Source organism: Vanellus vanellus (genome assembly GCF_965231255.1).
Source record: "Vanellus vanellus genome assembly, chromosome: 1".
NCBI lineage: Eukaryota > Metazoa > Chordata > Aves > Charadriiformes > Charadriidae > Vanellus > Vanellus vanellus.
The window spans coordinates 13849053-13873272 of record NC_138905.1 but is presented as its reverse complement, the minus strand read 5'-3'; the positions used below and the strand labels follow the sequence as shown (position 1 = coordinate 13873272).

Sequence of the window (24220 nt, the reverse complement as noted above, 5' to 3'; positions counted from 1 at the left end):
TTTTTCATTCTCATACTTGCTGAGGACTCTTCTGTCTGAAGCTGGGGATGTGGGTGGAATCATCAATGAAGCTTTATGTGAATTTACCAGCACTCTTGCTTCACCATAACTGTTGGTGTGCGTGATCTTACTGCATTATCACATCCTCTTTTTAATTCAAATGAAGTGAAAAGTAGTTGTACCCTGAGGTTAAGAAAACCCAAAACAACAACCACCCCACAACAACCAAAAAAAAAAAACCCCAAACCCAAAAAACTCATTTTCAGTTAGTGCATACTCCATAGCGTCTTTATTTGCTGATTTTACTGAGACTATTTTAATAGATGAAGGCTTTCTTATGCTGTATAGTAAACTTGAGATGGAGCGGGTCTTGGAGAAGTCACTTTCAACACAGTGGCTTGTAACATGTGATGGAGCTCCTGTCCCTGCTGCTGGCATGTTGGCAGGGCAAGCTCTGTGGCTTCATTAGTTGAAACATGTTGTCTTCTTTTTCTGACTCCTGTGTAGAATACAGTTATCAGATGAGACTTCCCACGGCAGCAGCTACTTTGAATTGCTTTAAACCTTTAATTTCTACTCCAGATTCCTGAATGAGCAGGAGTAGGGCTTTTGTTGCCAGAACAACTTGTGTAGTACACTCCTGAGAGGCAAGAGGGAACAGACTGGGGACAGGACGTGTTACTGGCAGCAACAGTAGCCATCTCCTTTGGCTCCTATTTACCCTTCTCGCTAATAAACCTTGCACTAGACTGTTTAACTAGTTTATATTGGTGGTGTGGGAGCCAGCCTGGGTGGCCCCCCCGAGGTGGACTTGGGAAGCAAAACTGAGACTTGGGGCTTTGGAGAAGCGGCTAATGTGGGGCTTCCCTAGAACTTACTGTCGCATGGTGCAGGCCTGAAAAGCAATGTTGCCTAATGTCCTTGCACCGTGTAATGTAGCTGTGCTGTATCGACTGTGGAAGTAAGTATGGCTAGAGCCACTTAAGAAAAAAATAAAAATTGCTGCTCATCAGCAGTAAGTTACTGTCTTAAGCACAGCTGAAGAGCTCGTATGTTTTTTTTTAACATGCCTCTTATCATGGTTTGGGAGCTTCATCAGTGGTTCAGTTGGTAGGCACCAACTGTGTGTAGTTACCAGTATCTGCAGAAGAGTTCAAGAAGCCAACGTGTTGTAATGAGCTTAACTCTTACCTGCAGTGCCTGCAAATAGACATGTAATGAACTGCAATTAAATTACAGTAACTACTACGGCTACAGTTATTGGCAAGTTACTTGTTCAAGAAGCAAATGATACCGCTGCAGTGCAGACTGTTTAATTCTGCTTATATTGTGCTGCTGAAAGAATGAAGAAGTCTTCATTGCAGTTGCTGAGGTTTTTTTTCTTCAAACGATTCAGACTGAAAATGTATTCTGCTTTTCTTTCTTCCATCACATACAACCCTTAATATGAAGATAGTGTTGTTAGCATGGAGTTACTCCCAAGGCGTCAGCATTGTAAAACAAAATGGTTTATAACATTTAGAGCAAATTTTCCTTTTGCTTTAAATTTCATACCAAGTTTAGGATGATCTCACATCCCAAAAGATCAACTTCTAAAAATCTAGGAGGAAAATTTAAGTCTGTTTTTTAACTTATTTAAATGTCATATTTGATTTAGATGCTGATACTAGTGAAGATTCCTCTCCCCCGCTCCCAGAAAGAACACCAGAATCATTTGTATTAGCAAGTGAACAGAGTGAGTTTTTAATGCTTTGTGATAATTTGTGATAAAATGTGAAATGCATTTCAGTATTCTATTTGAATGCCCCTGCTTTTTGGTTAAAGTGTTGGAGCAAACTGTAAAATGGAATGAAATCTAGCATGTGTAATGGCTTATTTTGAGGTTTAACTTTCACAAGCCCTTGAACACAGTCAAATTATTTCTCACTTCTGACTAAGCGTGCTGTTACATGATATTTAAGTATGTTGGAGACTTCAATATTGATTTTAGTGGAGCTGGTTTTCAATCTGAAGGGTATGGAAATGAGATACAGCGGGGAAATGCAATAGTCAGGGGATTCCCCGGCTATTTTAAGTAGTTTCCTGCTGCTCCCAGGTAGGGAATGGGAAAACACATGAATAGTGCTTATCTGATTCTCCTTTCCTGGGCAAAGGAAAGATGATGACATTTCATACTGCACTGCATCTAGTGATTAAGCCTAGTTTATTTAAGTTTAACAGTTTGTCCTTTGTATCAAAAGGGTAACTGGAAAAGAAAACTGACACTTACAAATGATGTGCTTATATCTTCATATTTCATTCATCAAGCCAGTAGTAGCAGAATAAAAAAAAATTAATTGAAATGATCAATTAGGCTGATATTTGGTATCTTCCAAAAAACTTACTGCGGTGTAGTTATTTACTGTGGCTTTTGTTTAGTGTCATGTTTTGAAACTTTCAAAAATTTTTGACCACAGTAGTGAATACAGATATTTTCAGCATAAAAACATTGAAGTTTTGTAAATTTGTCCCTTGAGCATCATAAGCATAGGAAGTTCAGAGTCAAAGTGATTTTTTTTTTTTCTTTGGATATTGTGGACTTGCTTCTTTTCTGTGAGAACAAGAGAAACAAAGCTTTTTTTAATTTTTTTTTATTTATTTATTTTAAAGAAAAAAAAAGTCTTTTGGGGACTGGAGTCACTAAAACCACTTCAATTTTGATTGTGGTTTTGCACGATGTCAGTAAAGGACAGGTATGGCTGTCCTGACTAGTGTCTTCTCTTTACTTAGTATGTCTTTTTCAGATCTACTATTATTGCACAGCCGGTATAACAAATTTTTTAAAACTTTATTGAAAAAGAAGCTAATTCTCCTATTCTTAGGCACCCCCAAATGAAAGAAATGGACGTCCACAATGCAAACACTGCAGTCTTGTGTTTTAAATTATATTGTGGAGTCTTCCCTTATCTTGAAAGCTCTTCATGTAAAGAGAGATCCATGTTTTTACAAGCATTTAATTTAAAAAATTTGCTTTGTAGCATGTTTCTTATGCTGTGTTCTAATGTCACATCATGGAGAGAACTCACGTATGCCATTTGATTTAATTTTTCCTAGGCACACCCTTGCCAAAGCCAGTTATGATTGCACAGTCCGAGTGGAGCATATTACGTGATCAGCATCTCCTTGAACAGTCAGTCTCTACAGTAAGTATAGGAGACAAGTCTGTACTAATCAGTCATTTCTAGTTTGGTTGGGAGCTATGACAAAAAGCAAAATGCATACTTGTGAAAGGTTACAGCTGTTGATCATCTACAACTACCCAGTTTTTCCTCTGCCTGAGCTGCTGAACTGATGTGTTAAGAGCATGTCTTCTTTCCAGGAAAACTATCTGGTTTTCTAAGTTCAGCAATACTTTTGAAAGTCATCCTTATTATACCTTAAATTATGGCTTTAGGAGTGTGAATATGCTGCTTTTATGGAGCTTGCTGTCTGTCATAGGCTAATTCAAGCCGGAGGAGAATTGCAGTCTGCAGCCTAACCTGCTACATGAGGTCTGAAGGACTCTGACCAGGCTGCTCAGGGCTGTATCCAGTTGGGTCTTGAAAACCTCCAGAGATGGAGACTTCATATCCTCTGGGGGCAACCTGTTTCACTGCCTGATAAAGTTTTTCTTTATATCTAGATTTAATTTAAACAAACCCTTTTCTGTCCATCAGATTTCACTTTTCACATCAGGCTACTAGTTGCTCAAAGTCATCTAGCATAAACAGCTGGCAAAATTTCAAAAGCATCGAAATCCTCTTTATACTCATGCCTTTTTTTTTTTCATGCACCCCCAATACACTTTACAGCCACCTTTACACACTACTAAAAAATTTTAGAAAAAATATAGACGTGAATTTTCAGGGACTGTGAATTAAGTATGGGAACTAAACTACCTAATTTTGCAAATAATTTGTAATTCAACAAAAACTTTATTTATTTCTCATTAACAGGGTTTGAAAACAACTTCACCTTTACTACCTGGTAAGCGATAGAAAAGATTTTTTTTTTTTTTTTTAAATATGAAAAGGAATGTTATTTCCACTTAATCTGTCCAGTAATCCTATAAGAGTGGAAAGTTCTAGTAACCTAACCATTTCAAGTGATAAAGTGTTTTGGGAGTATTTTTATTAGAAGATTAGAAACTACCAGGGAGAAATTTTTCTCCTGGAAATTCACAAATATTTCATGATCTAGCTTTAAAATAAACCTGTACATATGATTGCTTCGAAAGCTACTTCTGACCCACAGTGCTTTCATTTCATTGGCAAATCTCTAAAAATTACAGTAGTCTTGCAACCAGCCCATCTCTTACATCAGAATACATTTTTCCTACTGAACAAAAATTTGTCTGAACTTGGTTTTTGCTCTGAAGATATCTAAGTATATTGTCAAAACACTGGCATTTCTGAAAAGGCCTTCTGTTTTTAAAGCTTCTAAGGTTTTCTGACAAAGAAAATTACAAGTCTAGTTTAAAAAACGATGCTGAACTTTGGGTATGATGAAGACAAAAATACTGAATTTTAATGAGTATTGTAATACAAATATTTTTTCAGCTTAATTAGAACCTTCCCATGATACTGCAATAGAAATTGTAAAAGTTGGTGAATTAATTTCTTTAATTTCATTAAGACAGGAGTAAACCTGAAATATGTTCAGCGGGGGGTGTGTGTGTGTATATATACGTGTATATGTATGTCTGTTGCATATTTACCAAAGTCTTTAACTTTTGATTTTCTGAAAAGGCTTCAGTAAGCATTGTAGTCTATCAGCTGATGTTTAACTTCGCAGCATCCAGCTTGCAGCTTCAGCTGTAAGCTTAGATCTGGCATGTATCCTCTGCCTATACTTGAACGGGCTTGCACAGTCCATTTGGAGCTGCATGTTAAATACCTGGTAGACTTCTTTAAAATAAATCAATTTTCAGAGATATTGCAGATTTACTAATAGGATGATTATACAAATAATGCAACACAGTTACTTATCATGTCTTTCTAAGCTAAAGGTGCTTAAGAAGAACATGAACAGATGCATTTATATTGATGGTATATTATATGGTACTGTGAGCTCTTGCTATAAATAGGTGCTACATGGGATTTTAAATATCCATACAACCTTTGGAAAAAAAAATATCCATATTTGGCAAACAGGAATGTGTCACTGTCATTGAACATCTGCTTCATAAACAATTTTGAAGTATGTTTTTTTAAGAAATGAGAAATTGGCTTTTAAATCTTTTATTTTTGTAAAGGCTATTTGATGCAAGTTCTGTTTTCAACTGAACTGTTCTTAAAAATAGAGTTCACACAGTGCTGACTAAATGAGTGTTACAGTAAGGGAGGTGTGTATCTTTTCCAGATCATCCTGAAAGAAGCAAAAAAACACCAACTGATGTTTTACCTCAGATTTCTTTTCCTGGTTCCACTGATACAAGAGGTCAAATTTCAGAATTTCCTGCAGAAGTAACAGATATTGGTAATTACAATTATTTCAAAACATAATCACTAGATAACTTAAACAGAAGATTCACTAACATTACTAGTTTAGATAGCTGCTACTACTATCTCCCTCCAACTCCCTGAGGTGCAAAACCCAAACAAGTAAGCCTGCCTATATCTTCAGCATTGCCAAAAGAGTTTTTCCCAGAATGAGCAATTCAGTCAGTCTTCACTTTTGTTTTTGTGTAAAAAATACAGAATTAGTCAAATGGGATATGATTTTGGTAGAGCACTGAAAACTTTGAGAAATAATACCTGAGAAAACTGCTTTGGTACACAGAAAAGAAAAAATAATCAAGAAATGCTAACAAAGGCTGTAATACTGTATTTACTGAGAAGTACTTTCCATGTGAGGTTTAAATAGTGAACTATAATTATATACCAATTCTTCATGTTTGTATTTCCTATGGAGACGGTGCCTTTAGAACTGCTAATACTACAAAGGAATTTTCTAGCTTTGAGAATAAACCTCTTCCGTAAGAGCTGGAGTATGTCTTGCAGTGATCCTTCTTACTGCTGCCAACATCTGAGAGACTGCATTCTCCGAGGGGTCACAAGTATTAAATAAATTTCTTTCCTTAGGTTTTGGTAACCGCTGTGGAAAGCCCAGAGGACCAAGAGAGCCACCTTCAGAATGGACATGATCCAAGAACCAATGGACATACTGTCAATAAATTATACTGGAAAACTCAAGTGCCACTGAGAACTAGAAAAATAGTATTCCACTTTTTGGGGGGGCGACTAACACAGAGCAGTGTAGATCTAACTACCAAATGGTACACTCTTACAGTACATCCCATGCAAAACCTTAAACATTGTTCACAACAGTGGATTCCAGTATTACAACTTAACTTTTTGCTGGGGCCATCTACCTGCCTTATTACACTTAGAAAGTATTACATATGATTTATTTTGTAACTTCAAGTATTATTGCCTTAATGTCTTTTAACCCTGTTACACGCTGCTTGTAGACATATGTTAATATAGTAATACTTTCGACAGATTGTGTTTATGGACTACTTTTTGCTAACGTTTGATTACCATGTATGCATTATTTTGTATATGTACAGGGCAAGTAAGTATATAATTTGATAAAGTTGCAATCATAAAATATTAACAGAAGATGTAAGAAATCTCTGCATGATCTAAATTTTTGTGTACCTTATTTGTAAATTATTTGCCCTGAAGTTTTAGAAAATAGTTTCTGGGGTTTTTTACAAAAATTGCTGGACACACACAGCCAGAATTACAGGTTAGCAGAGATAAAGATTGTAATACATTTTGTAAATTGTAAGCAAAAGGTTATTTTTATATTATATACTGTTTAATTGTCAGACCTAATTTGTTCTGGTTTTCATCTAGTCATGGAGATTCAGTAAGTGCCTTGGAACAGTATTGAATTCTCTTAGCCTGTGTATGTTACTTCAGTGTTTTGAGTTCATCTGGAATTAGATTATCAAAAATATTTGTACGTTTCTAGTATATTTGACCTGCCAGTAAAAGAGAAACCATTCTACATAATCAACACTCCTTAGTTTTCATTTTAATGTTTCATCAGTTGCAATCTTTAGAAAATTCATCTCTCTCAACTTTCGGTATAATAGGGGTTTACAGTTTTAATATGGCGTGTTTCTAATTTGGGAAAACCAGAACACACTGGACTGTTTAAATACCGCTGTCTTCTCTTATAAATGGTAATACCATTTTTGTTGTTCAGCGACTGTGTATGTAAGAAAGCAACTTATATGAAGGTTCACATAGAGCCCTTGCAGCTACACTGTATCTTGGCAATATATTATGTCAAGAGTTAATCCTTATAAGGATTCATTACTTAAACTTTTCTGTAATACAATCTTTAAATTAAAGAAAGTCAAAATCTCACTATGGGTGTTTTTACTCTTAGGGAAAAAAAACTGTGTTCAGAAGCATCCCTCACTAAAGTAGAGTGAAGGATGGCAGTCTGGCTTAGTTTATAGATCTCGTACTTGAACAAAATAGTGACCCTCAGGACCTTATTTTTAGTAACATCTGTAAAAGTTCTGGCTAACAATAACGCCAGAGAAATGAATAAGAATGCTTAGAGGAAAAATGTTTATTTTAGGTAGTGAAACTATCTATTAATCTGAACTTCAGCCATGGAAGCATTGCATCTGATTTAGTACTTGTACCTTGAGGGCCTCTCCGCTAAAAGAGCATTAATGCCCAGATAGCAGCTCTATTATAACTTCCCAAAGGTACATAACTTGCAATTACTGTCTTTGGCTGTGGATTAATCACCATGCATTTGGTACACATGACAGACTGCCTAGCTGGGAGCTCTTTCAAAGAACTGTATGCACTATAAATACTTATCTTAACTTCCTATGGATATAGTTCTGCAATTATTCATTTAAAAATAAATGATATATGCCATTTGGGATAAACTATATCAATTAGATTCCTTCTTTGTAAACAGTTCAGACAGCTGGAATGTCTTGCTGTTGGCAGAAGAAAGTTGGCCTGGACTTTGTTCTCCTTCCCCTGCATTGAAGATGATTAGCTTAGACTTTCACTCTTACGGACCTCCTGCGGTGCTGAAGTGCACGACAGGCTGTCATTACCACTGGACAGTCCAAATCAGCGTAGCTTTTTGAAACAACTGTTAAATAAGAAAATTTCCAAATACGTTTTGGATGTGCTTCTTAAGGATTATTTCCATATTTCTCTACCAAGAAGATACAGAACTGTGCAGATTGTAGATTTTCCACTTTACACGTTTGAATTTCACTTAGAGCAAAGGCTGACAAAAATCTGCATACTATACACAGGCTATCTGGTAATATTTAATTAAAGTACATCCAGGTTCGTACTTTTTCCTTTAGATTGGCATAGTATTCCAGACTGAGTTCATCACAGAAAGTTCTCAGCCTTTCTTTGCTTTAGTGATGTGAAACTGCAGTTGTCCTGTGTAGATTTCTGTATCCTTTGACACACCTGTTTTACAGCTCGCTGTTGCCCGCTTACATTCATCTGAGCCTTATATTTTCACCTATTTTATTTCAGGTAAACTGACTGTTTTAAGTGCAAGGCAAAGCCTACCCAATGTCATTACTTTCTGTATCCACGCTTGTGGGTGGTACAGAGATAAACGCAGGGTTGGGTGCTGTCCGCTGGATGGTTTCACATCATAACTGTTATCCAGTCCAACAGCTTCTTTGAAAAACAAGACCTTTCTTTGCTGTGGGTTATTTCAAAGTGAATCTAAAGGGGTTTAGAATATGACATTAGTTTGCAAATTATCACTGAATACAGATCTAGACCAAGTCATTTTGTATATATTTTGAAATCAATTGTGGAATAGTTTTTCCTTTTGTTTAGCTCCAGTTTTCCACATTCCTTCAGTATTTTTCCTAATACTCCATTTATTAAATTGTCTAAATCTATTAATATCGAACAAATCATGCAGTAAATTATCACATCAAGAGAAAAATGAGTTCTCTGTGTTTTAGAAATGCAAATACTCAAGTCTCAGAAGAAAGCTGACCTCTACTAACATCACTGCTCGTCTCTATTATGCGGCATATTTTAGGTTTTGTATTGATTTAGCAGGTAGCTTTCTACTTTTTAGTGATTAGAGCATTACTTCAGCATTTTTATTTCTTATTTATCTGTTAGGAAAGCCTGCTGCATTTATGTATAATTTTCCTTAAAGAAGTTTCTGACTTGGGAACTGTGCAGAACAATGCAAAATCTCAAAGAATTACCTCTGGGGTTTTGTATATTGAAATCTTGGATTGGGTTTCTTTGGAGACAAATTTCTGGAAGAATGAATGTAGGTCAAGGGCGACCCAGTGACTGGGCAGCGTGGTAACCCCATGCTGCTGGAGTAGTTGCTTTCAGCTGTAGATTGTGCTGTGTTTAAACAGAGCCTTCTGACAATTGAACACTTAAATATTTGAATTTGAGGATTAAACTGTGAGTTTCGGGTTGTAATTCCCACTGTGCCACGTAGCACTTGGTATAAAGTGGAGACTTATGCTTTAATAAATAGTAAGTACAAATTTCATGTTTCTAATGGAGTAATATTACCACTGCTGGTTACTCCAAGGTCACTTAACACAATAATGTATCTCATCTGTTTCATTGTGCTTTTCACATACTTGATAATACTGTACTGTGGGTGACAAGTGGCTCCTCCTGCGTTATCTGGTGGATGTGGAAGGAGACTTGTACAGCAATTAAAGCCACTTTAATTGAAGTCGAGCAGAGGTTTTGGGTAGCAAAGGAAGAGCTGGGCGATGACTGTCTCTTTGAGCATCTGCCCTTCAGTGTACCTGAGGATTGAGAAGGTGGTTGTAAGGAGGGGTGGTGAAGGGGATGGCTGAGAGGATGGTTGTAAGGAGGGGTGGTGAAGGGGATGGCTGAGAGGATGGTTGTAAGGAGGGGTGGTGAAGGGAAGTTCAGTGTAGCCTGGACACCTCTGGGGCTCTTTGGTCTGCTGCCAGGCAGACCAGCCACAATCCAGCTGTAGCCATTCGTAATTAAATCAACTCCCGATTCACGTATCTGCTTAATATAAGACGGTTAAGATGCTGTGATGACAATCAGTCAGAACAATTATGACTGTTAAAGCAAGGGTAAAAAGTGAAGATCGCCAGTGGCATCAGGAGAAAAAACAATATAAAAGTTGCGTTTTCATTATTGTTACTTGCAGTCTGAAAATATTCTTTCCACTTGCTAGATCACAGAAGAAATGAGCGCTAAGCCTCAGACTTCCTGGCTGGAAGGAGGGAAGGGATTGTCAGCGTTAAGCAGGTGATAAGCCTCTGACCGCACTGAGCACACTGCAAACAAGACTGTGTTTCTCCCAGTCTGATTTGGCAGTTCAGCTAGGTTAAGAAAAGCTTGCAAACACTGGCAAGAATACCTTAAGGTATAATGACCCAGACATAAAGGCTTTTTTGTTATTTTTGTCTGTGTTGATTTGTACTTGCAGTGGGGGAATAAAAGAATGAAGAACTTTGAAAATGTAATTTGAGTTTAGTAACTGACTTGCTGGCTTTCAGAGCACTGGACTGAAAGCGCTTACGTGTCGCAAAGGCAGCGGGAGCAGTAGTAAGGGTGGAAAAGAAAGAAGAGTATCTCTGAGATCTGGTCGGAGTAGTTGGATGATGCTTCTGAGTGGGAAGGACAGAAAACCAGGACTGCTGCCTAGGAGGTGTGTTCAGGAAGGAACACAAGGGCTACTAAAGACCAGTTTTAACCTTTTTAAAAAAAAAGTCTGAATAAGTCACACTAGTTAGTTATGAATACAAATTGACTTTATAATACAGCAATTTACTTGAAATAGATGAACTGAAGTTCTAACACAGAGTATTTCCATGGTGAGTATTACCCAGAGGCAAAACAATGTATTTTAGGCAATAACAAATGCGCAGCCATAACTGGATTTGGTTGCAGTCAGACTGAATTTATCTGACTGGTTGAGTAACTATATATTTATGTTGATATATTTAACTGGAAGTATTTTCTTCCTCCTCTCCCATAATAGGAATATCTGCAGACTGAATTGGTAACAGTCATACCTTTTAAGTATACGGTGCCTGACTGAATACGAACTTGACTTATCCTGTTAACAGGAGCTTGTGAAGCAAAGTAGCCCGCTCATCTTGTCTAAGAGGTTGGTAATGCTGACAGAGATCCAGTTTGTGCCACTGCTGTCTGCGCTTGCGACTGTCGGCAGCCGCCCCTGCCCTGGTGCTGGTTCTGCCATGGATGCTCCCACCTCTGTTCCTCCCACCTCTGTCTTGACTCAGCATTTTCTTCTAATTCACTTGTTTTCCAACTACTACAAGAGCAGTACTTCTTTTCCAATAGTTGTTTTGATGTTAGTTGTTTGGGATTTTGCTGTGCCATATTTTATTTTGACTAAATCTCGCATATCCATTTGCGTGTTCTCTTCCTTTTGATTAAATGTTCTTGGTACTGCGTCCTGGTGGCCAGGTTAGTAACACATAGTTAGGAAGAGAGAATACCTGATATGATGGCTGTGAGTAGAGCAAATTCAAAAGTGAAAGCACTTGCTTCTGCTCAAATCTTCCTTTGCAGACTTCGCTATAAGTGAAGTCCCACTTGGGATCCTTCGTTCCACTGCTGTCACTGGGTTATGGCTGGTAAGGGAACACGACTGAGACTTTTGGAGGTTTGATGCTTTGGTTGTGGTGAGAACATAGTGTATTTTGTGCATAATATAACATGAAGTCAACAGGGAAATACTATGAAACAAGATAAGTAGAAGACTGACACTCTGTATCCTAACAACATTTACTTTATTAATTTTTTTCCCCAACCATTATTTCTCACCTATGCAGATTTGAACTAGAGAGAGCTTCTAAACAAAGTTTAAGTACAAAGTGTAAACACCTAAAATGATTGTGCAGTGACTTTTTTTTCTTATCTTCATGTTTTTCCAGGGCATCGGGTTACGTAAAAATTAATTTCTTTAGCCTTCCAGGAGGCTGTGGGCCAAGAAATTGCATATGAACCCCAGATAGGAAGGCAGCTGATCAGTGCATGCTTCCATAAAGCCACTGGTTTTTGGTTTGAACACGCTTCTCTTTTGGCTGGGATGTAAATGTGGGCTGATTTAACTAACTTAAGTTAGGTGATGGTCCGCCGTTTCTCATCTCCCATATGACATCAAGTATGTCTGGCACAACAGTTCTTCTTATTTAGCTGTACTAAAGAGCAGTTTCTCTGCCCTTATGAGTGAATCAGTAATGCAGTAGTGGGCAGGGAGGTCGAGTGTGAGCGGGGGAGTACAGTGGAGGAGTGTTGGATGCTTGGGAACCAGCAGGCTTCAGTAGAGGACAGAACTGTATTTAACTAAATTTACTTTAGCAACAAGAAGATAATTTTTTGGCACATGGGTGAGGAATACACCTTCAGTCCAAACTTGGCACTTCCGCACTGGGTGCGTGACTCTTGCTGTCGGGGAAGGCACCTTACCTTGGCCAGCAAAGGCCTTCTGGGCCCATTGCTTCAAGGAAAACAGCATTACGAGTCCTGCGTTGGTGGCCAGGCTTGCTTTAAATGTCCCTAACCCCCTGCATAAGTCAGTTATTAATTTCCTCAGGCTGAGGTAGCTTTTGTGCTCATCACTCCTCGGTATATCTTCTCTCTAAAAATATTTGTCCCTCAGTTGTGTAACTATTCTTTATACATGCCCTTCTCGTATAGGACCTAGAAAGTGTTCAAGGTGCTTGCAGATGGTGTTGATTACACCTTGGGTTATGGGACTGCACTAAAGCCTCCAGCTGCTTCTAACCAGGACCCTAGAGGCCCTGGTACAGCTGGAGGCTGCACGAAGCAAAAAGGACATGGGTTCCCCCCCACCCTGAGTCACGGACAGGAGTGCAGGAACCTGTAATGGCACTCTGTGATAGGAAATAAAAATGACACATGCAATCTAAACAAGATTGTGTTGTGTCTCAGTCAAGGACAATTCTTAGAGGAGGTGAAGTGCCTTTGGAAGGATTGAAGGAAACTTGCAAATTTGAAGGACAGCATGGAAGAAATTATAAGGTTGGCCTTAAAACTTGGAGAGGACCATGAAAGCCAGCATGAGAGGTCAGTCATGCACGAGTTGATCTCTTAGAACAGCACGAAGGGTGTGGGAGGACACTGAAGCTGAAAACAAGTATTTGTGTTAAGTGTGACAGAAAAGAGCAGAGCAAGAAGTAAGATGAGTATAAATGACGCACTTAGCGGAAGTCCGGAGGGCAGCTGCTCTCTCATGGGTATAAGCAAGACATTTTATCTGTGAAGGTGAAATGAGATGTGAGATAGACAAGAATTCTGGGAGGATAGGTTTTTACGTGTTCAGCAGGAAAGACCTGCAAGATTTGACTAGCCTAAATCAGAGCACCTGGAGAGAAGTGCAGGTGGAAGGGAACAGGCATCAGTGATGGTTGGGATGGTGGCAGCAAGCACAGTGATGAGAAAAGTGGTAGGAGCAGGAAAACAGAAGAGAAAAGGTCTGATTAAGCCAAAAAGAGCTTCAGCTGATGGGTAGGTGTCTATAAAAAGAGAAAAGAAATTGTGTAACACCTCTGTGCAGGAGCAAATCTGGATTATAAGAGCACACCTGTGTGATCTTAGGGTTTGTTAGGGACTACTCGGGGTGCCCAGGCTGCTAAAAGGCTTGGGGGAGAAGTCCTGAAAGGGTTAAAAAGATGGGAAAGAAGTCAGAAAAAGCACGAGCCATGGGGGGAAGAATTTTCAGGACAGTGTGAGGAGGAAAAGGATCCTCCTTTGCATTTGATGTGGCTGAAATCAAAAAACTTTTGGAAACTGGTTTGAGAGAGAAGCCGGACTGGTCATAGCCCAAAAACAAATTTCAGGGGAGGAATGTAAGAAGTGAGCATGGGAGGTGAAAATGAAAACAAATGCTAAATGTTTTGCGAGGCAAAAAGCTGAAGCATTACATTCACCCACATGCACACTTCCACACAAGCACTAGAGAGTGCACTGCAAGGGAAGAGAAGAGCTTTAAGGAGAAGAGCAAGAGAAAACAGCAAGATGGATATTGAGGTTAGCTTGGAATTGAGGGCAAGCAGAAAAATTGAGGAGAAAAGACAAAAAATGCATGTATTTGATGGTAGAAATGTGAGAATGTGAAAGAGGTAAATCAGTGGGAGAAAATGGTGCGGTTAGAGGTTTCCTACAGTTAAGGGAGGGCAGAAGAAGAGGAGCATTTGAGGAGCTGCATCAGAGGTATTTCAGCTTCTACAGGGGGACCTGTTGCGTGTCATTATTGTTTCTGTGTGACGCTCAGTTCTGCACTATCCCTTAAAGCTGTGCATGTGAAGGTTGAAGACACTAATTGAAACAGTTCCCTTCCTTTGAGGATGAACTATATGGTGTATGTATAGACCTGCAGTCAAAATCTCTCAAACCTCAGTAAAGAAAAATCCTCTATCTCAAAGCCGCTTCACCCCCACTCCCACCTGAACTACGAAACACATCTGACTGTGACCTCTGAGGCTTGTCTGGAAAGTGACCAGCAGGATACATGTGTGGAAGGTCTGGGTCACTCTTTCTCAAAGGTTTATTATAATCTTTGCTGTCAACAACATGCAAGCGATGTGCAATTTTGTGTACATATTCATTGCAGCCGTAACAACTGGGGAGCAGCATTAACCTCGTTGTTTCGTACTGCAACGAAGGGTAACATGAACCAGAGTGGGTAAACATGACGTGATATTGGTGTATACAGGCTCAAAGACAAGATTTACCATCAGAGGGCTTTTTATAGCAATGTAAGTGTGAACGACTTTAAAATTATCTAAATTGATAAAGCAGAATCTGAAACTTTCTAATAAGCAGTACAGAAGTAAATTTCCTATGTAGGGTTCTCTGTGGGTACAGGCTGGAAGTCGGGGTGTAGCTTTTCTCAAAGCCAGGTGTTGAGCATTGTCAGGGTTCCGCTTTGTTAGCAGAGTTGTAATTCAGTCTGGAAGTCTTAAAAGCTGCGCTTGACACTGAATGTGAGATCAGTACATGTCTACATACTGTGAAATCACTAATGCTCCTGATGCGACTGCAGCTGCGTTTGAACAGACTGCTTCTGCCGTGTCCTTTGTGCCAAACTGCAAAAGTAGCCTCACTCAGCTGCAGGCTCTGTGCTGCTTCTTTTGATTCCGAGCCTTTTTTTTTTTTTTGCTTTTTTGCTTTCTGAGTATATTTCTACCTCCAAGCAGGAAAAGTGGCGCTAAAGAGGCCATGCTCAGACTACAGCTCAGGGTTTTCTTGGTGCTGCTGCCGCAGGTGTGATTTGGTAGTGAAGGCTCTGATGCAGTTGGGTGATGTGAACGCCTGTGAATGTGCAGGGGGTGCCGGCGGAGTCCTGGTAGCCAGCCAGGTCAGGACACCTTCGGGCACTCCCAGCTGCTGCCTTCCCACTCAACTGGGATTTGCCCGCAGCACTGGGGAGCTCCTAACCCTAAAGCTCTTCCCTGCAGCATAACCCCAGCATGTGGCAGCCAGAGGGAGCAAACCAAGCAAGAGACAGTTGGACTAGAGAAAAACTACAAATGAAAATCACCTTGAAAAAGGGTGTTTGAGGAGGAACAAGGAGTTGTGTAACTGAGCAAATACGCAAGCATGTACAATCGCACGCAACGCAACGGTTTTCCCAATGCTGGAAGGAGCAGTAACATCTCAGCAGGATGAACGAGTTGCAGTTACCGCAGACCTTTGCCAAAGAAGGGCCTTTCACGCAATCTCAAAATGCTCTTCAAACGTTGCCTGAGGAGCCGAAACAGCTTCCGTGGAAGGATCTGCTGTGTGGGCTAAAAAGCAGGGCTGAATGCGAAGAATGCGTTAAACTAGGACGCAGCGTGGCTGGGGCAAGCCAGTGCAACGCATCCGCTGGCCTCCTGGAGCCCTCAGCATGTTTTAAGCTTGTTAAGAGTTAGAAAGTCTGCAAAGTGCTTAGTAACAGTCTTTGTAACATCCAGTAATAGCCAGACTCTCTCTGACGTGACGACTTCTCACCGTTTCAGTGCACACGCTTAATCAAAACACAGGTTTGTGGAGGGTTGGGCCATTAAGTAGAGCTAAAAAAATGCCATTTTCTCCGCTGCCATAACCGCAGTATCCCCGATCCCCCTCAAGACCTGTACCAAATGCTGAACTTCTTCACCTCTAAGACTGTACGTGGCAAAAGCTTAGTATTCACAGTCTTAAAACAGTGAGTAAATAAAATCATGTTTGCCTGTGCGCTCAAATCTCACAGTCTGAACTTCTGAGGTAAACGGTCTTTCCTTGAAGAGACTTACCTGAAAACATCTTCTGTTTTGATCTGTTAAGTCGTTGTTGCTGTAACAGTTGATTTCTTTAGCCACGTGACTCTTGCCTCTGAAAACACAGTGTGTCTGTGTGAAGAACTTACTGTGGTGACGCCAAGGCAAGAAATTAGTTTTGCATTTTGGCTTAAGTCCTGCAAACAGTTACGGGAGTAACTTATGCATGTAAACAGCCGCAGCGAGCTCAATGGGGCTATTCATCTGCAGAGTTAAGCACGCATGTAAATGTTTGCAGTTCTGGGGCTCTCGTAAGGAGAGTCGTCAGCTCTGTCTTTGGCGGTGCGACCGAGCTCCATGGATTTCAGCTAGTGAAGTGGAAGCTGTCCCGCACATCTACAGATCCCGCTTTGATCCACAGAGTTACAGTCCTTGGTGTAAAAGATCACAGGCACATGAGAAAATCGATCTTCTGGGTAGGTAGGGCCGAAAGCCCATGGAGAGCTTGACTGTCAAGTCAAATGAAGAGCTGGACTTGGTTCAGAGAGGATCTCATTGTTAAAATGTGGAATATCAAAGAATGTGCGGAGCTTTTCTGCCTCTGCCTCACCAGAAGATGTCTGGCGCGGCGTTCCGTCCCAGTGTATACTCTACCTGCTGCATTCTGGCCTAATGTCGAAAGGACGAAAAGAAGTCAGGTTTATGAATCTGAGTATTTTTAAATGCTACGTTTGTTTACATTCTTATTAGCCCTCTTGCTGCTTTCATGTTTTTTAAGTGGTGTATTCATTGCTGAAGTAAGCCTAGAGAAGTTGGCAGGAAGCAGACACGCATCTGCTGAGGGAACACATGACCTTGCTGGTGTCCATTGGCTGTAGCTGCTCTCCTTTTACCTGCTGCATCTCCAAAACAGCTTCATCATTCACTGCATGTGCTTTATGGTGAATATTTAACTTTGTAATACCACTTACATGTTTTATCATCACTGCCCAGTGCACATCTCTTTTTAGGATTTCACTCGTATGTGCACTGAACACAGTTCGCTGTAGGTGAAGGAAGTTTGGGAGATTGGGTCTGGTGCAGCCTAATTCCACCTGCTGCTCTCATATCTGAGCACAGTGGAGCCCACCAGTGAATGGCTGGCAATTTTGTTAAAAATTAGTAATGTAGTTTCTGATCTGTGTTTCATTAGACACAACTAAAATAGCCATCGCTGTGAACTCCAGTAATGAATCTAGCATTACATTTCCTGTTGGGGTGAACAGTCCGTACCATCAGGCTGCTTTGAAAAAGCACTTGGATGTTGGTTTTTATAAAAGTTAATTAAAAATGACTCATAACTCTGGTCACGAGATCTGCGGGGAGTAATTTATGAGCACTTGAAGAGGGAAGCAAGTTGCCTGGGTAGAGAACCTGATCCAAAACGTGTTCATAAAATACCGTGGTCTCTGCTGGGTGTGTTGTAAGAAGGGAGTGTGGCAGAGTGGGGAAGAATGAGGAGCACGTGGGTCAGGAGGAGAGAGGTGGGAAGAGCTGAACTGTAACAAGTACAAGGAGGAAACTCTCTCTGACTGTGGGTAATAAAAGGCTGAAGTGAACTTGTTAAGCAGGTTCCCGGTTTTGTAAGATCCTCAGAAGGGCAGAAAAGGTGTGGTTGGGTAACAGGAATGCAGCACAAGGAAGAAGCTTCTATTAAACAGACTGGTGGGGTTTGAGTTTGTACAAAATGTGCGATTGTGGAACACCCTTTTTGTTTTCGCCTGGTTGGGCCCTGGGAAGGATTACTGCCCAGGGTGGAAGAAAAATTGGTGGTGGGGCCTAATAAGGATAAATTCATCCTTGAAATGTCCTGAGGTGGGTGGGAGAGGTGGAGAAATGAAGAATGACAAGTTTAGAAAGCAATCTGGTGTCACGTGTGTGTTTTGAGACCTCAAAGTGACACCTGAACAGTGGCACCTTATGATACCATTGCCATGCAGTGAATACATATTTATCTAAATGTCTGCTGATATGTAATCCACTGATAAGAAGGAAGTAATTATTTTGATAATGTAAATCAACCTTTATTATACTTTACGACTAGTGGGACAACTAACAGTTCTAAGAAGTGTTTCTGAGCAGCTCTTTCCCTTTCTGTGTCCTCAGACAGCAAATCGGTACAAGTTTAATGATGCTGGAAAGAATACTTAATTGGATTATTTACTTTTTTTTTTATATCCACCCTTTTCAGGAATAAATTTTCAGACCCTAAAAAAATATTTCTACAGATAAATTAGTTCTTTACAGTTTGGATACATTTTTGCCTTTCATATTTTCTGTTTAGAAAAACTGAACTCTACTTAAGCAGCTCTTTCACAACAGGGAGGGTGGTGTTGGACTCCTCGATTCATAAGACAGGGGAGTTCTATTCTTACAACTAAAAAAAGTTGTCAAAAAAAGTCAGGCCTCTTCTGGACCTCAGGCACCTGCTGGTCTTCTCTGGGTGATGATGCTGGGATGGCTACACGTGCCAAAAAGGTCTGTCTTACAGATCTTCCCCATTAGCCTACAAGATCCAGCTCAACCCTGCCTCCAAGAGGGGTTTGGCTCCCAGAGAAATGGCTCTTGTCTTGGGCCTGTCCGCAGCCCCAAGATCACGTGGAAAGTGTTTTGGAGGGGACTGGCATTTGTCACTAAACTGAATGCTTTGGTTTGGCAATTCAGGGCTCCTGTCCGCAACGCTTCTGGAGCATGGGACATGCTCTAGGGACTTCCTCATAGCTCATAAAATGTATAGGTGTTCTTACAGACCACGTCATGTGCCTATCTAAGTTTATATTTAAAACAATAAAACAAATCTCCGCTCTGCTAGAGACCAAAATACACATAAGGGTAAGATCTAGAGGGAGGACACCATGGCACATGACTTCTTGTAAACTTGCCGCATGCTTCAGTTCCAGCATTCGGAAGGCTGGCTGGACTCAATTTTTATCTCAATGGTATCTGTGTAGATGTATCAAGCAAGCACTTTTCAATGTCTCTTCTTTCAGCAATTACGATCCATTTCGTGTGAAGGATTTTTCCATCTCTTTCTCCTTCTCCCTCCCCATTACCTCCGAGAGTCAGAAGCCACCAGCAAGAGGGAGCTCACTTGGAGCAGCCTCTGGGCCAGAGCCTGTGGTGAGCTGACAAATCTTTTCTATGCGTTTACTGGAATTTGGGGCTATCCATCACGTACGCGTAGCATTCCTGCCTCTAAGCCAGGGCAAGACCATACTAGTAACAACGTATGGAACAACTGCGATTTTACGTAAACAGGCTGGGAGGAGACAGGTTATCTCTCACGTTCAAGACAGTGATCCAAGACTGATAGTCATGCGTTAGATTTACGTTAACGTTATTCATTCCATCACGAATGGATCCCAAAGCCCTTGACTGCCATCCAGTACATACATTTAAACATTTTTGGGTGACCTTATTTAATGTAAATATGTTCTAATGAGAAATAAGCACAGTATCTTCTGCTTAAACCTAGCCTGTAGTCTCTGTGAGATGCTTTCCTAACGCCATGGTCTAGAAACTTCAGATACAATTACCTTCCAGTTATGTTGATACATCTGATAAAATCCAAGGACATTATGGCAAATGTGTTTTTACTTGCAGCAGTTTGCCTTGAATTCGCTGTTTCCCAGAATCGTTGATGCCACTGCTCTGTAGAGCTGCTGCCTCTAATGTGGAATAAAATTTGTGAACAGACAGAAAGCTCTTTATTGTGGATTTTTCCATTTAGGTGTTTGTTGTTTATATGAGCGAGAAGCTGAGGTGAGCTGTGAAAGATTAGCTGCTACTTATAAGTAGCCGTTTATTTGTGTATATATATAAATTGCTATTCTACAAATAAGTGCCAGTCTCTAAGACACAAGACAGGAGTTTCCTAGAAGTAAATGTACCCCAAAGAACTGTCTCTGAAACAGCATGGGTTTTAAATGTCTAGGGACAGTGGGACAAAAAACATCAGGAAATCCATCTGATTTCAGTGCTTAAAAGAAACTATTGAGAAATACCTCACTGCTTCCATTGCAAAACCTGCTAGAAATAGAGGGAAGAAAGCAGTGTTTAAACCAGCTGTTTCAGGGGGTTGCCTTTATTCCCTTCCTGACGTGTGTGCATTTGCCTGGCCAGCCGTGCCTCCTTGTTCCCGACCTGCACGTCCCTCACAAAGGCAGAACGAGAACGACTCCCAGTGACCCCGCACGGGTCCTCTGCATCCCTGCCCTTGAGACAGAAGCCCACGCTCTGCGAGTCGGTCCTCCTCTTTTGCCCTTGACCTAAACTCCACCAACAACAAGGGGTACGCATAACTCATGGGAATTCCTTGTTAAGGAATAAGTATTCTTTTAAAGTTTAGCTTGGTAAAGTCTATAGCTTTTCTTTCCATAATGGGTTTTTCCTTTGTATTGCCATTAGATTTGAGTAACTTGAAACAGTTATTTTTAAGTTTTTTCTTTTGCAAGGCAGCATTCCCTGGTGTCCGTTGTCGCTGTGGAGGTGGAGGCTGTTTTAAAACTTTCTTAACAGTGGCAGATCTGCAATTAATACGCTTTTTTTTTTTTTTTTCTGAAAGGATGTTAAAAAGCAGAGTTTTGGTTGTGATGTCTGTTTAGACACAATTCTTGTGTGATTAGTTATTCTCTTTTCTCTAGGGGAAAATACCTGCACACACTCCAGCCCTGGAGGAGTCTTCTGAGCTGGAGAACATCTGGCTCCAAATCAACATCTTCCCTTGGTCCAGCTCAGGCTGCTGCTGCATTTCTGTTCATGTTGGGGATGGGGGAGGAAGGTTAGATGCTCTCTGAAACTGAAAAGTGAGGGAAATGCTGGGCTTGTAGGAGTCGCATATGTGCCTGTGCATGGATGCCACCTTCCAGCTCCAGGAGACAGTACAGCGGGTTTGCCACTGGTTTCTCTGCCCTTGCTGCATTAGCCCCGTTAACATCAATGTGGTGTATTGCTTCTGATCCAACAGATACGAAACTCTCTTATTTGTTCTTCCAACAAATGTTAAGCACAGCTCAAAATGCTATGTCAACAGCACTGGCAGCTGCCAATTTTCTTCTCAACCTGTACTTAGAGGGAACTTTGACAGCACTTCTACTAGAGCTTTAGCTTTTCTTGTTCCCAAAGCCATAGCGTCGCAGACTGGGGATTACAGATACTCACCAAGAGATTCTTCCCCTGGATCGCATCGGTGAAAAAAATCTGGTAAAGCTTGGGCAAAGACAGATGGTCGCTCGCTCTGTGGCCTTCAGATTACAATTGTGAAACTTGCCTCATTGCAGGTGTGTCCCTCAGAGCTACGTGTCCTCGATGGCGGCTGTCCTTTCCTGCTTGTTCAGCTGGTTCTCTCTGAGTTGTCTGCATAACCTGAAAATTAATCACCTGTTGTCATCCCCTGAAATAGTACTTTGTTCAAGTGACTTTAACTTTTCGCAGATGAAGAAGAGCAATGGATTTTCTCAAATTTAGGGATGTCCAGAAATCAATAGATTTGACATCGCAAGTGGATTTTTATGCTTTTAGGCTATATAATGCCCTACTTTTGTCACTTTCAGAGATATACATGAGCCAGTGTGTGCTACAGTCTCTATTAGACAAAATATTCAACATGTCTATTAGCATATTGTAGCACACATCTGGTGCTCGACCTACTGGATAGTGCTTCTGCATACAGGAAAAAATTATCAAAACAGTTGGAATGGGGGGGAAAAAAAAGACAAAGTGCCTTGATTTATTTAGATAAAACTGTTCTTTTTCCAAGAAGAGCAACAACAGCAAAAGCCCGAGATAAAGCATTAACATTCTGAACTGGGAAAGCCTGAGCATTTCAATTCAGCCCTAGAAAAGAGCTCAAAGGTTCTAGGAGAGAGGGGAAGCTAACAGTAAGACCTTCTCCCCATAGAGTTCTGGATGCGGGTGACAAAGATGGCATCTTGATGCCAGAATTCTGGGTTTCTCTGTAAAATCTTTGTAACTAAACAAGATAAACTTTCCTATGGTCTACACATCCTTAGTATGAAACGTCGGTTTCCTTTTAGTTGCTGACAGCTGCTGGATTGTGCTTTATTTTCCTTGGGGTATAATGAACATATGAAAAGAAAAGATGTTCCCAAGCTTCATGATAAAGCCTTTCAGAAGTCACTTGCTTTTACTTAACACCGTCAGAGGCCAAATAAGATGAAGTTGCAGTTTGCCTTGATCACGCTGTCATTTCAACAGGTTTGTTGGGAATTGTTTGTAACCTGACAGCAGTTGGATCCACTCTTACCTCTCTGTTCATGACCCCACACATGAAAATGTTTGAGGTTGTGTGTACCCCTGTGACCTCTGCTGCTGTGAAGGTTCTAATTTTGAATTTGACCTGAATTATTATCCAAATACTTCCTCAGAATGGACAATGCACATTTTGGAAAAATTCAAATCACTGTACCTCTCGTCTTTCAGAGAGATCGTTATCCTTTTGCCCAACAAGTTCTACCTCCGTATATGTCATAGAATCACAGAGTGGCTGGTTTCCAAACCCTCTGCTCAAGCAGGGCCACCTCGACCAAGTTGCCAAGGACCATGTACAGATGACTTGAATATCTGCAAGGATGGAGACTGCACAGCCTCCCTGGGCAACCTGTGCCAGCACTTAGTCACCCTCACAGTAAGTGTTTCCTGATGTTTAGCTGTGCTTCAGTTTGTGCCCGTTGCTTCTGGCCTGGGCACCCCTGGAAAGGGCCTGGCTCCATCTACCTTGCACCCTCCCTTCAGGTATTTACGTACACTGATAAAATCCCGCTGAGCCTTCTCTTCTCCAGGCTGAAGAGTCCCAGCTCTCTCGACCTTCCCTCACAGGAGAGGTGTCACAAAACCTCTGATCACTTTTGTGGCTCCCCTCTGGACCTGCTCCAGCAGGTCCACGTCTTTCCTGTGCTGTGTTCCTTTCGCATTGAAAAATCCTAAGGACCTTTTGAATAGTCTGGGGTTTTTTGGATGCTATGGAGACAACAGCAATGTAAATCATCTTTTCAGCTGTAAGAAGGTATCATTTGAAATTGTGTATATCAATCCTTTCCAAGTTTTCTCCACTGCTATGATCGTTATTACACTTAAAAAAAGAAATATAGGAGCTAAGGCATTTCACATGTTAAATCAACTGAGAGAAAAAAGTTTTAAAGATTGAAGTGCTGTGAAAAAAGTAAGATGTAGTTATTTGAAAAAAAAGACATTAAAGAAAAAACAATTAATGTAGGTCCTCTCTGAAGTCTAAACTCGCTTTTGTGGGGTTTATGGCCTCTACAAAGTGTTGGCAGAGGAACAGTGTAATAAAAACCACTGCTGTCCCTAGGTGTCTGCTCTGCCCCTCTGCCAAACATCTCATCCACGAACCGCTGAGCCATCAGAAAAGAAACATCAGCTGCTTCCTGGGGGGGAAGGCTTTTTAGCATAAACTGGGCTTTGTCACCTGTTTAATCGAAGATGTTGGGCTACACATTCATGTTGCTTAGGTGTGGGGATACTGTCCCTTGTGAAGGACAACATGGAGTGGAAACTCTTTACCCCTGCAGCAAGGCTTGTCACACTGTCAGCAGCTCCCGGTTGCGAACCAAGTTAGTCCCGACTGTCTCATTTGGTTCAATTGTTTGGGTGGTAATTACAGAAGAATTTGGGTATGCCACTAGTTGTTCTGAAAATGTTGACTATGGAAAATGAAGCTTTTCTAAAATAAATCATGCTTTTACATGATGAAACTACCTTTGTAAGTACATTCTGTGCACATAAAGCTAGTTTTCACTTCCATTTCCAAAGGTGAATACATTTACTTTTAATGAATTGTAAGAAAAAATTAATAGCAGCAAAAATTACATTCAGCTAATTTTGCAGACAAAAACCAGC

The 24220-nt window shown here is 40.6% G+C and overlaps 1 protein-coding gene across 1 annotated transcript in view; it reads left to right on the top strand.

The window, feature by feature from the left end:
- The window catches only part of PTPN12 (protein tyrosine phosphatase non-receptor type 12), an 81627-nt gene extending 74643 nt beyond the window's left edge, over nucleotides 1–6984 (top strand). The window contains exons 14-18 of the mRNA XM_082492009.1: nucleotides 1658–1735; nucleotides 3094–3182; nucleotides 3975–4005; nucleotides 5380–5496; nucleotides 6102–6984. Coding sequence (XP_082348135.1) covers nucleotides 1658–1735; nucleotides 3094–3182; nucleotides 3975–4005; nucleotides 5380–5496; nucleotides 6102–6163 — 377 coding nt within the window. The 3' untranslated portion in view covers nucleotides 6164–6984. The remainder of the gene's footprint in view (nucleotides 1–1657; nucleotides 1736–3093; nucleotides 3183–3974; nucleotides 4006–5379; nucleotides 5497–6101) is intronic.
- Nucleotides 6985–24220: the final 17236 nt, after the last annotated feature.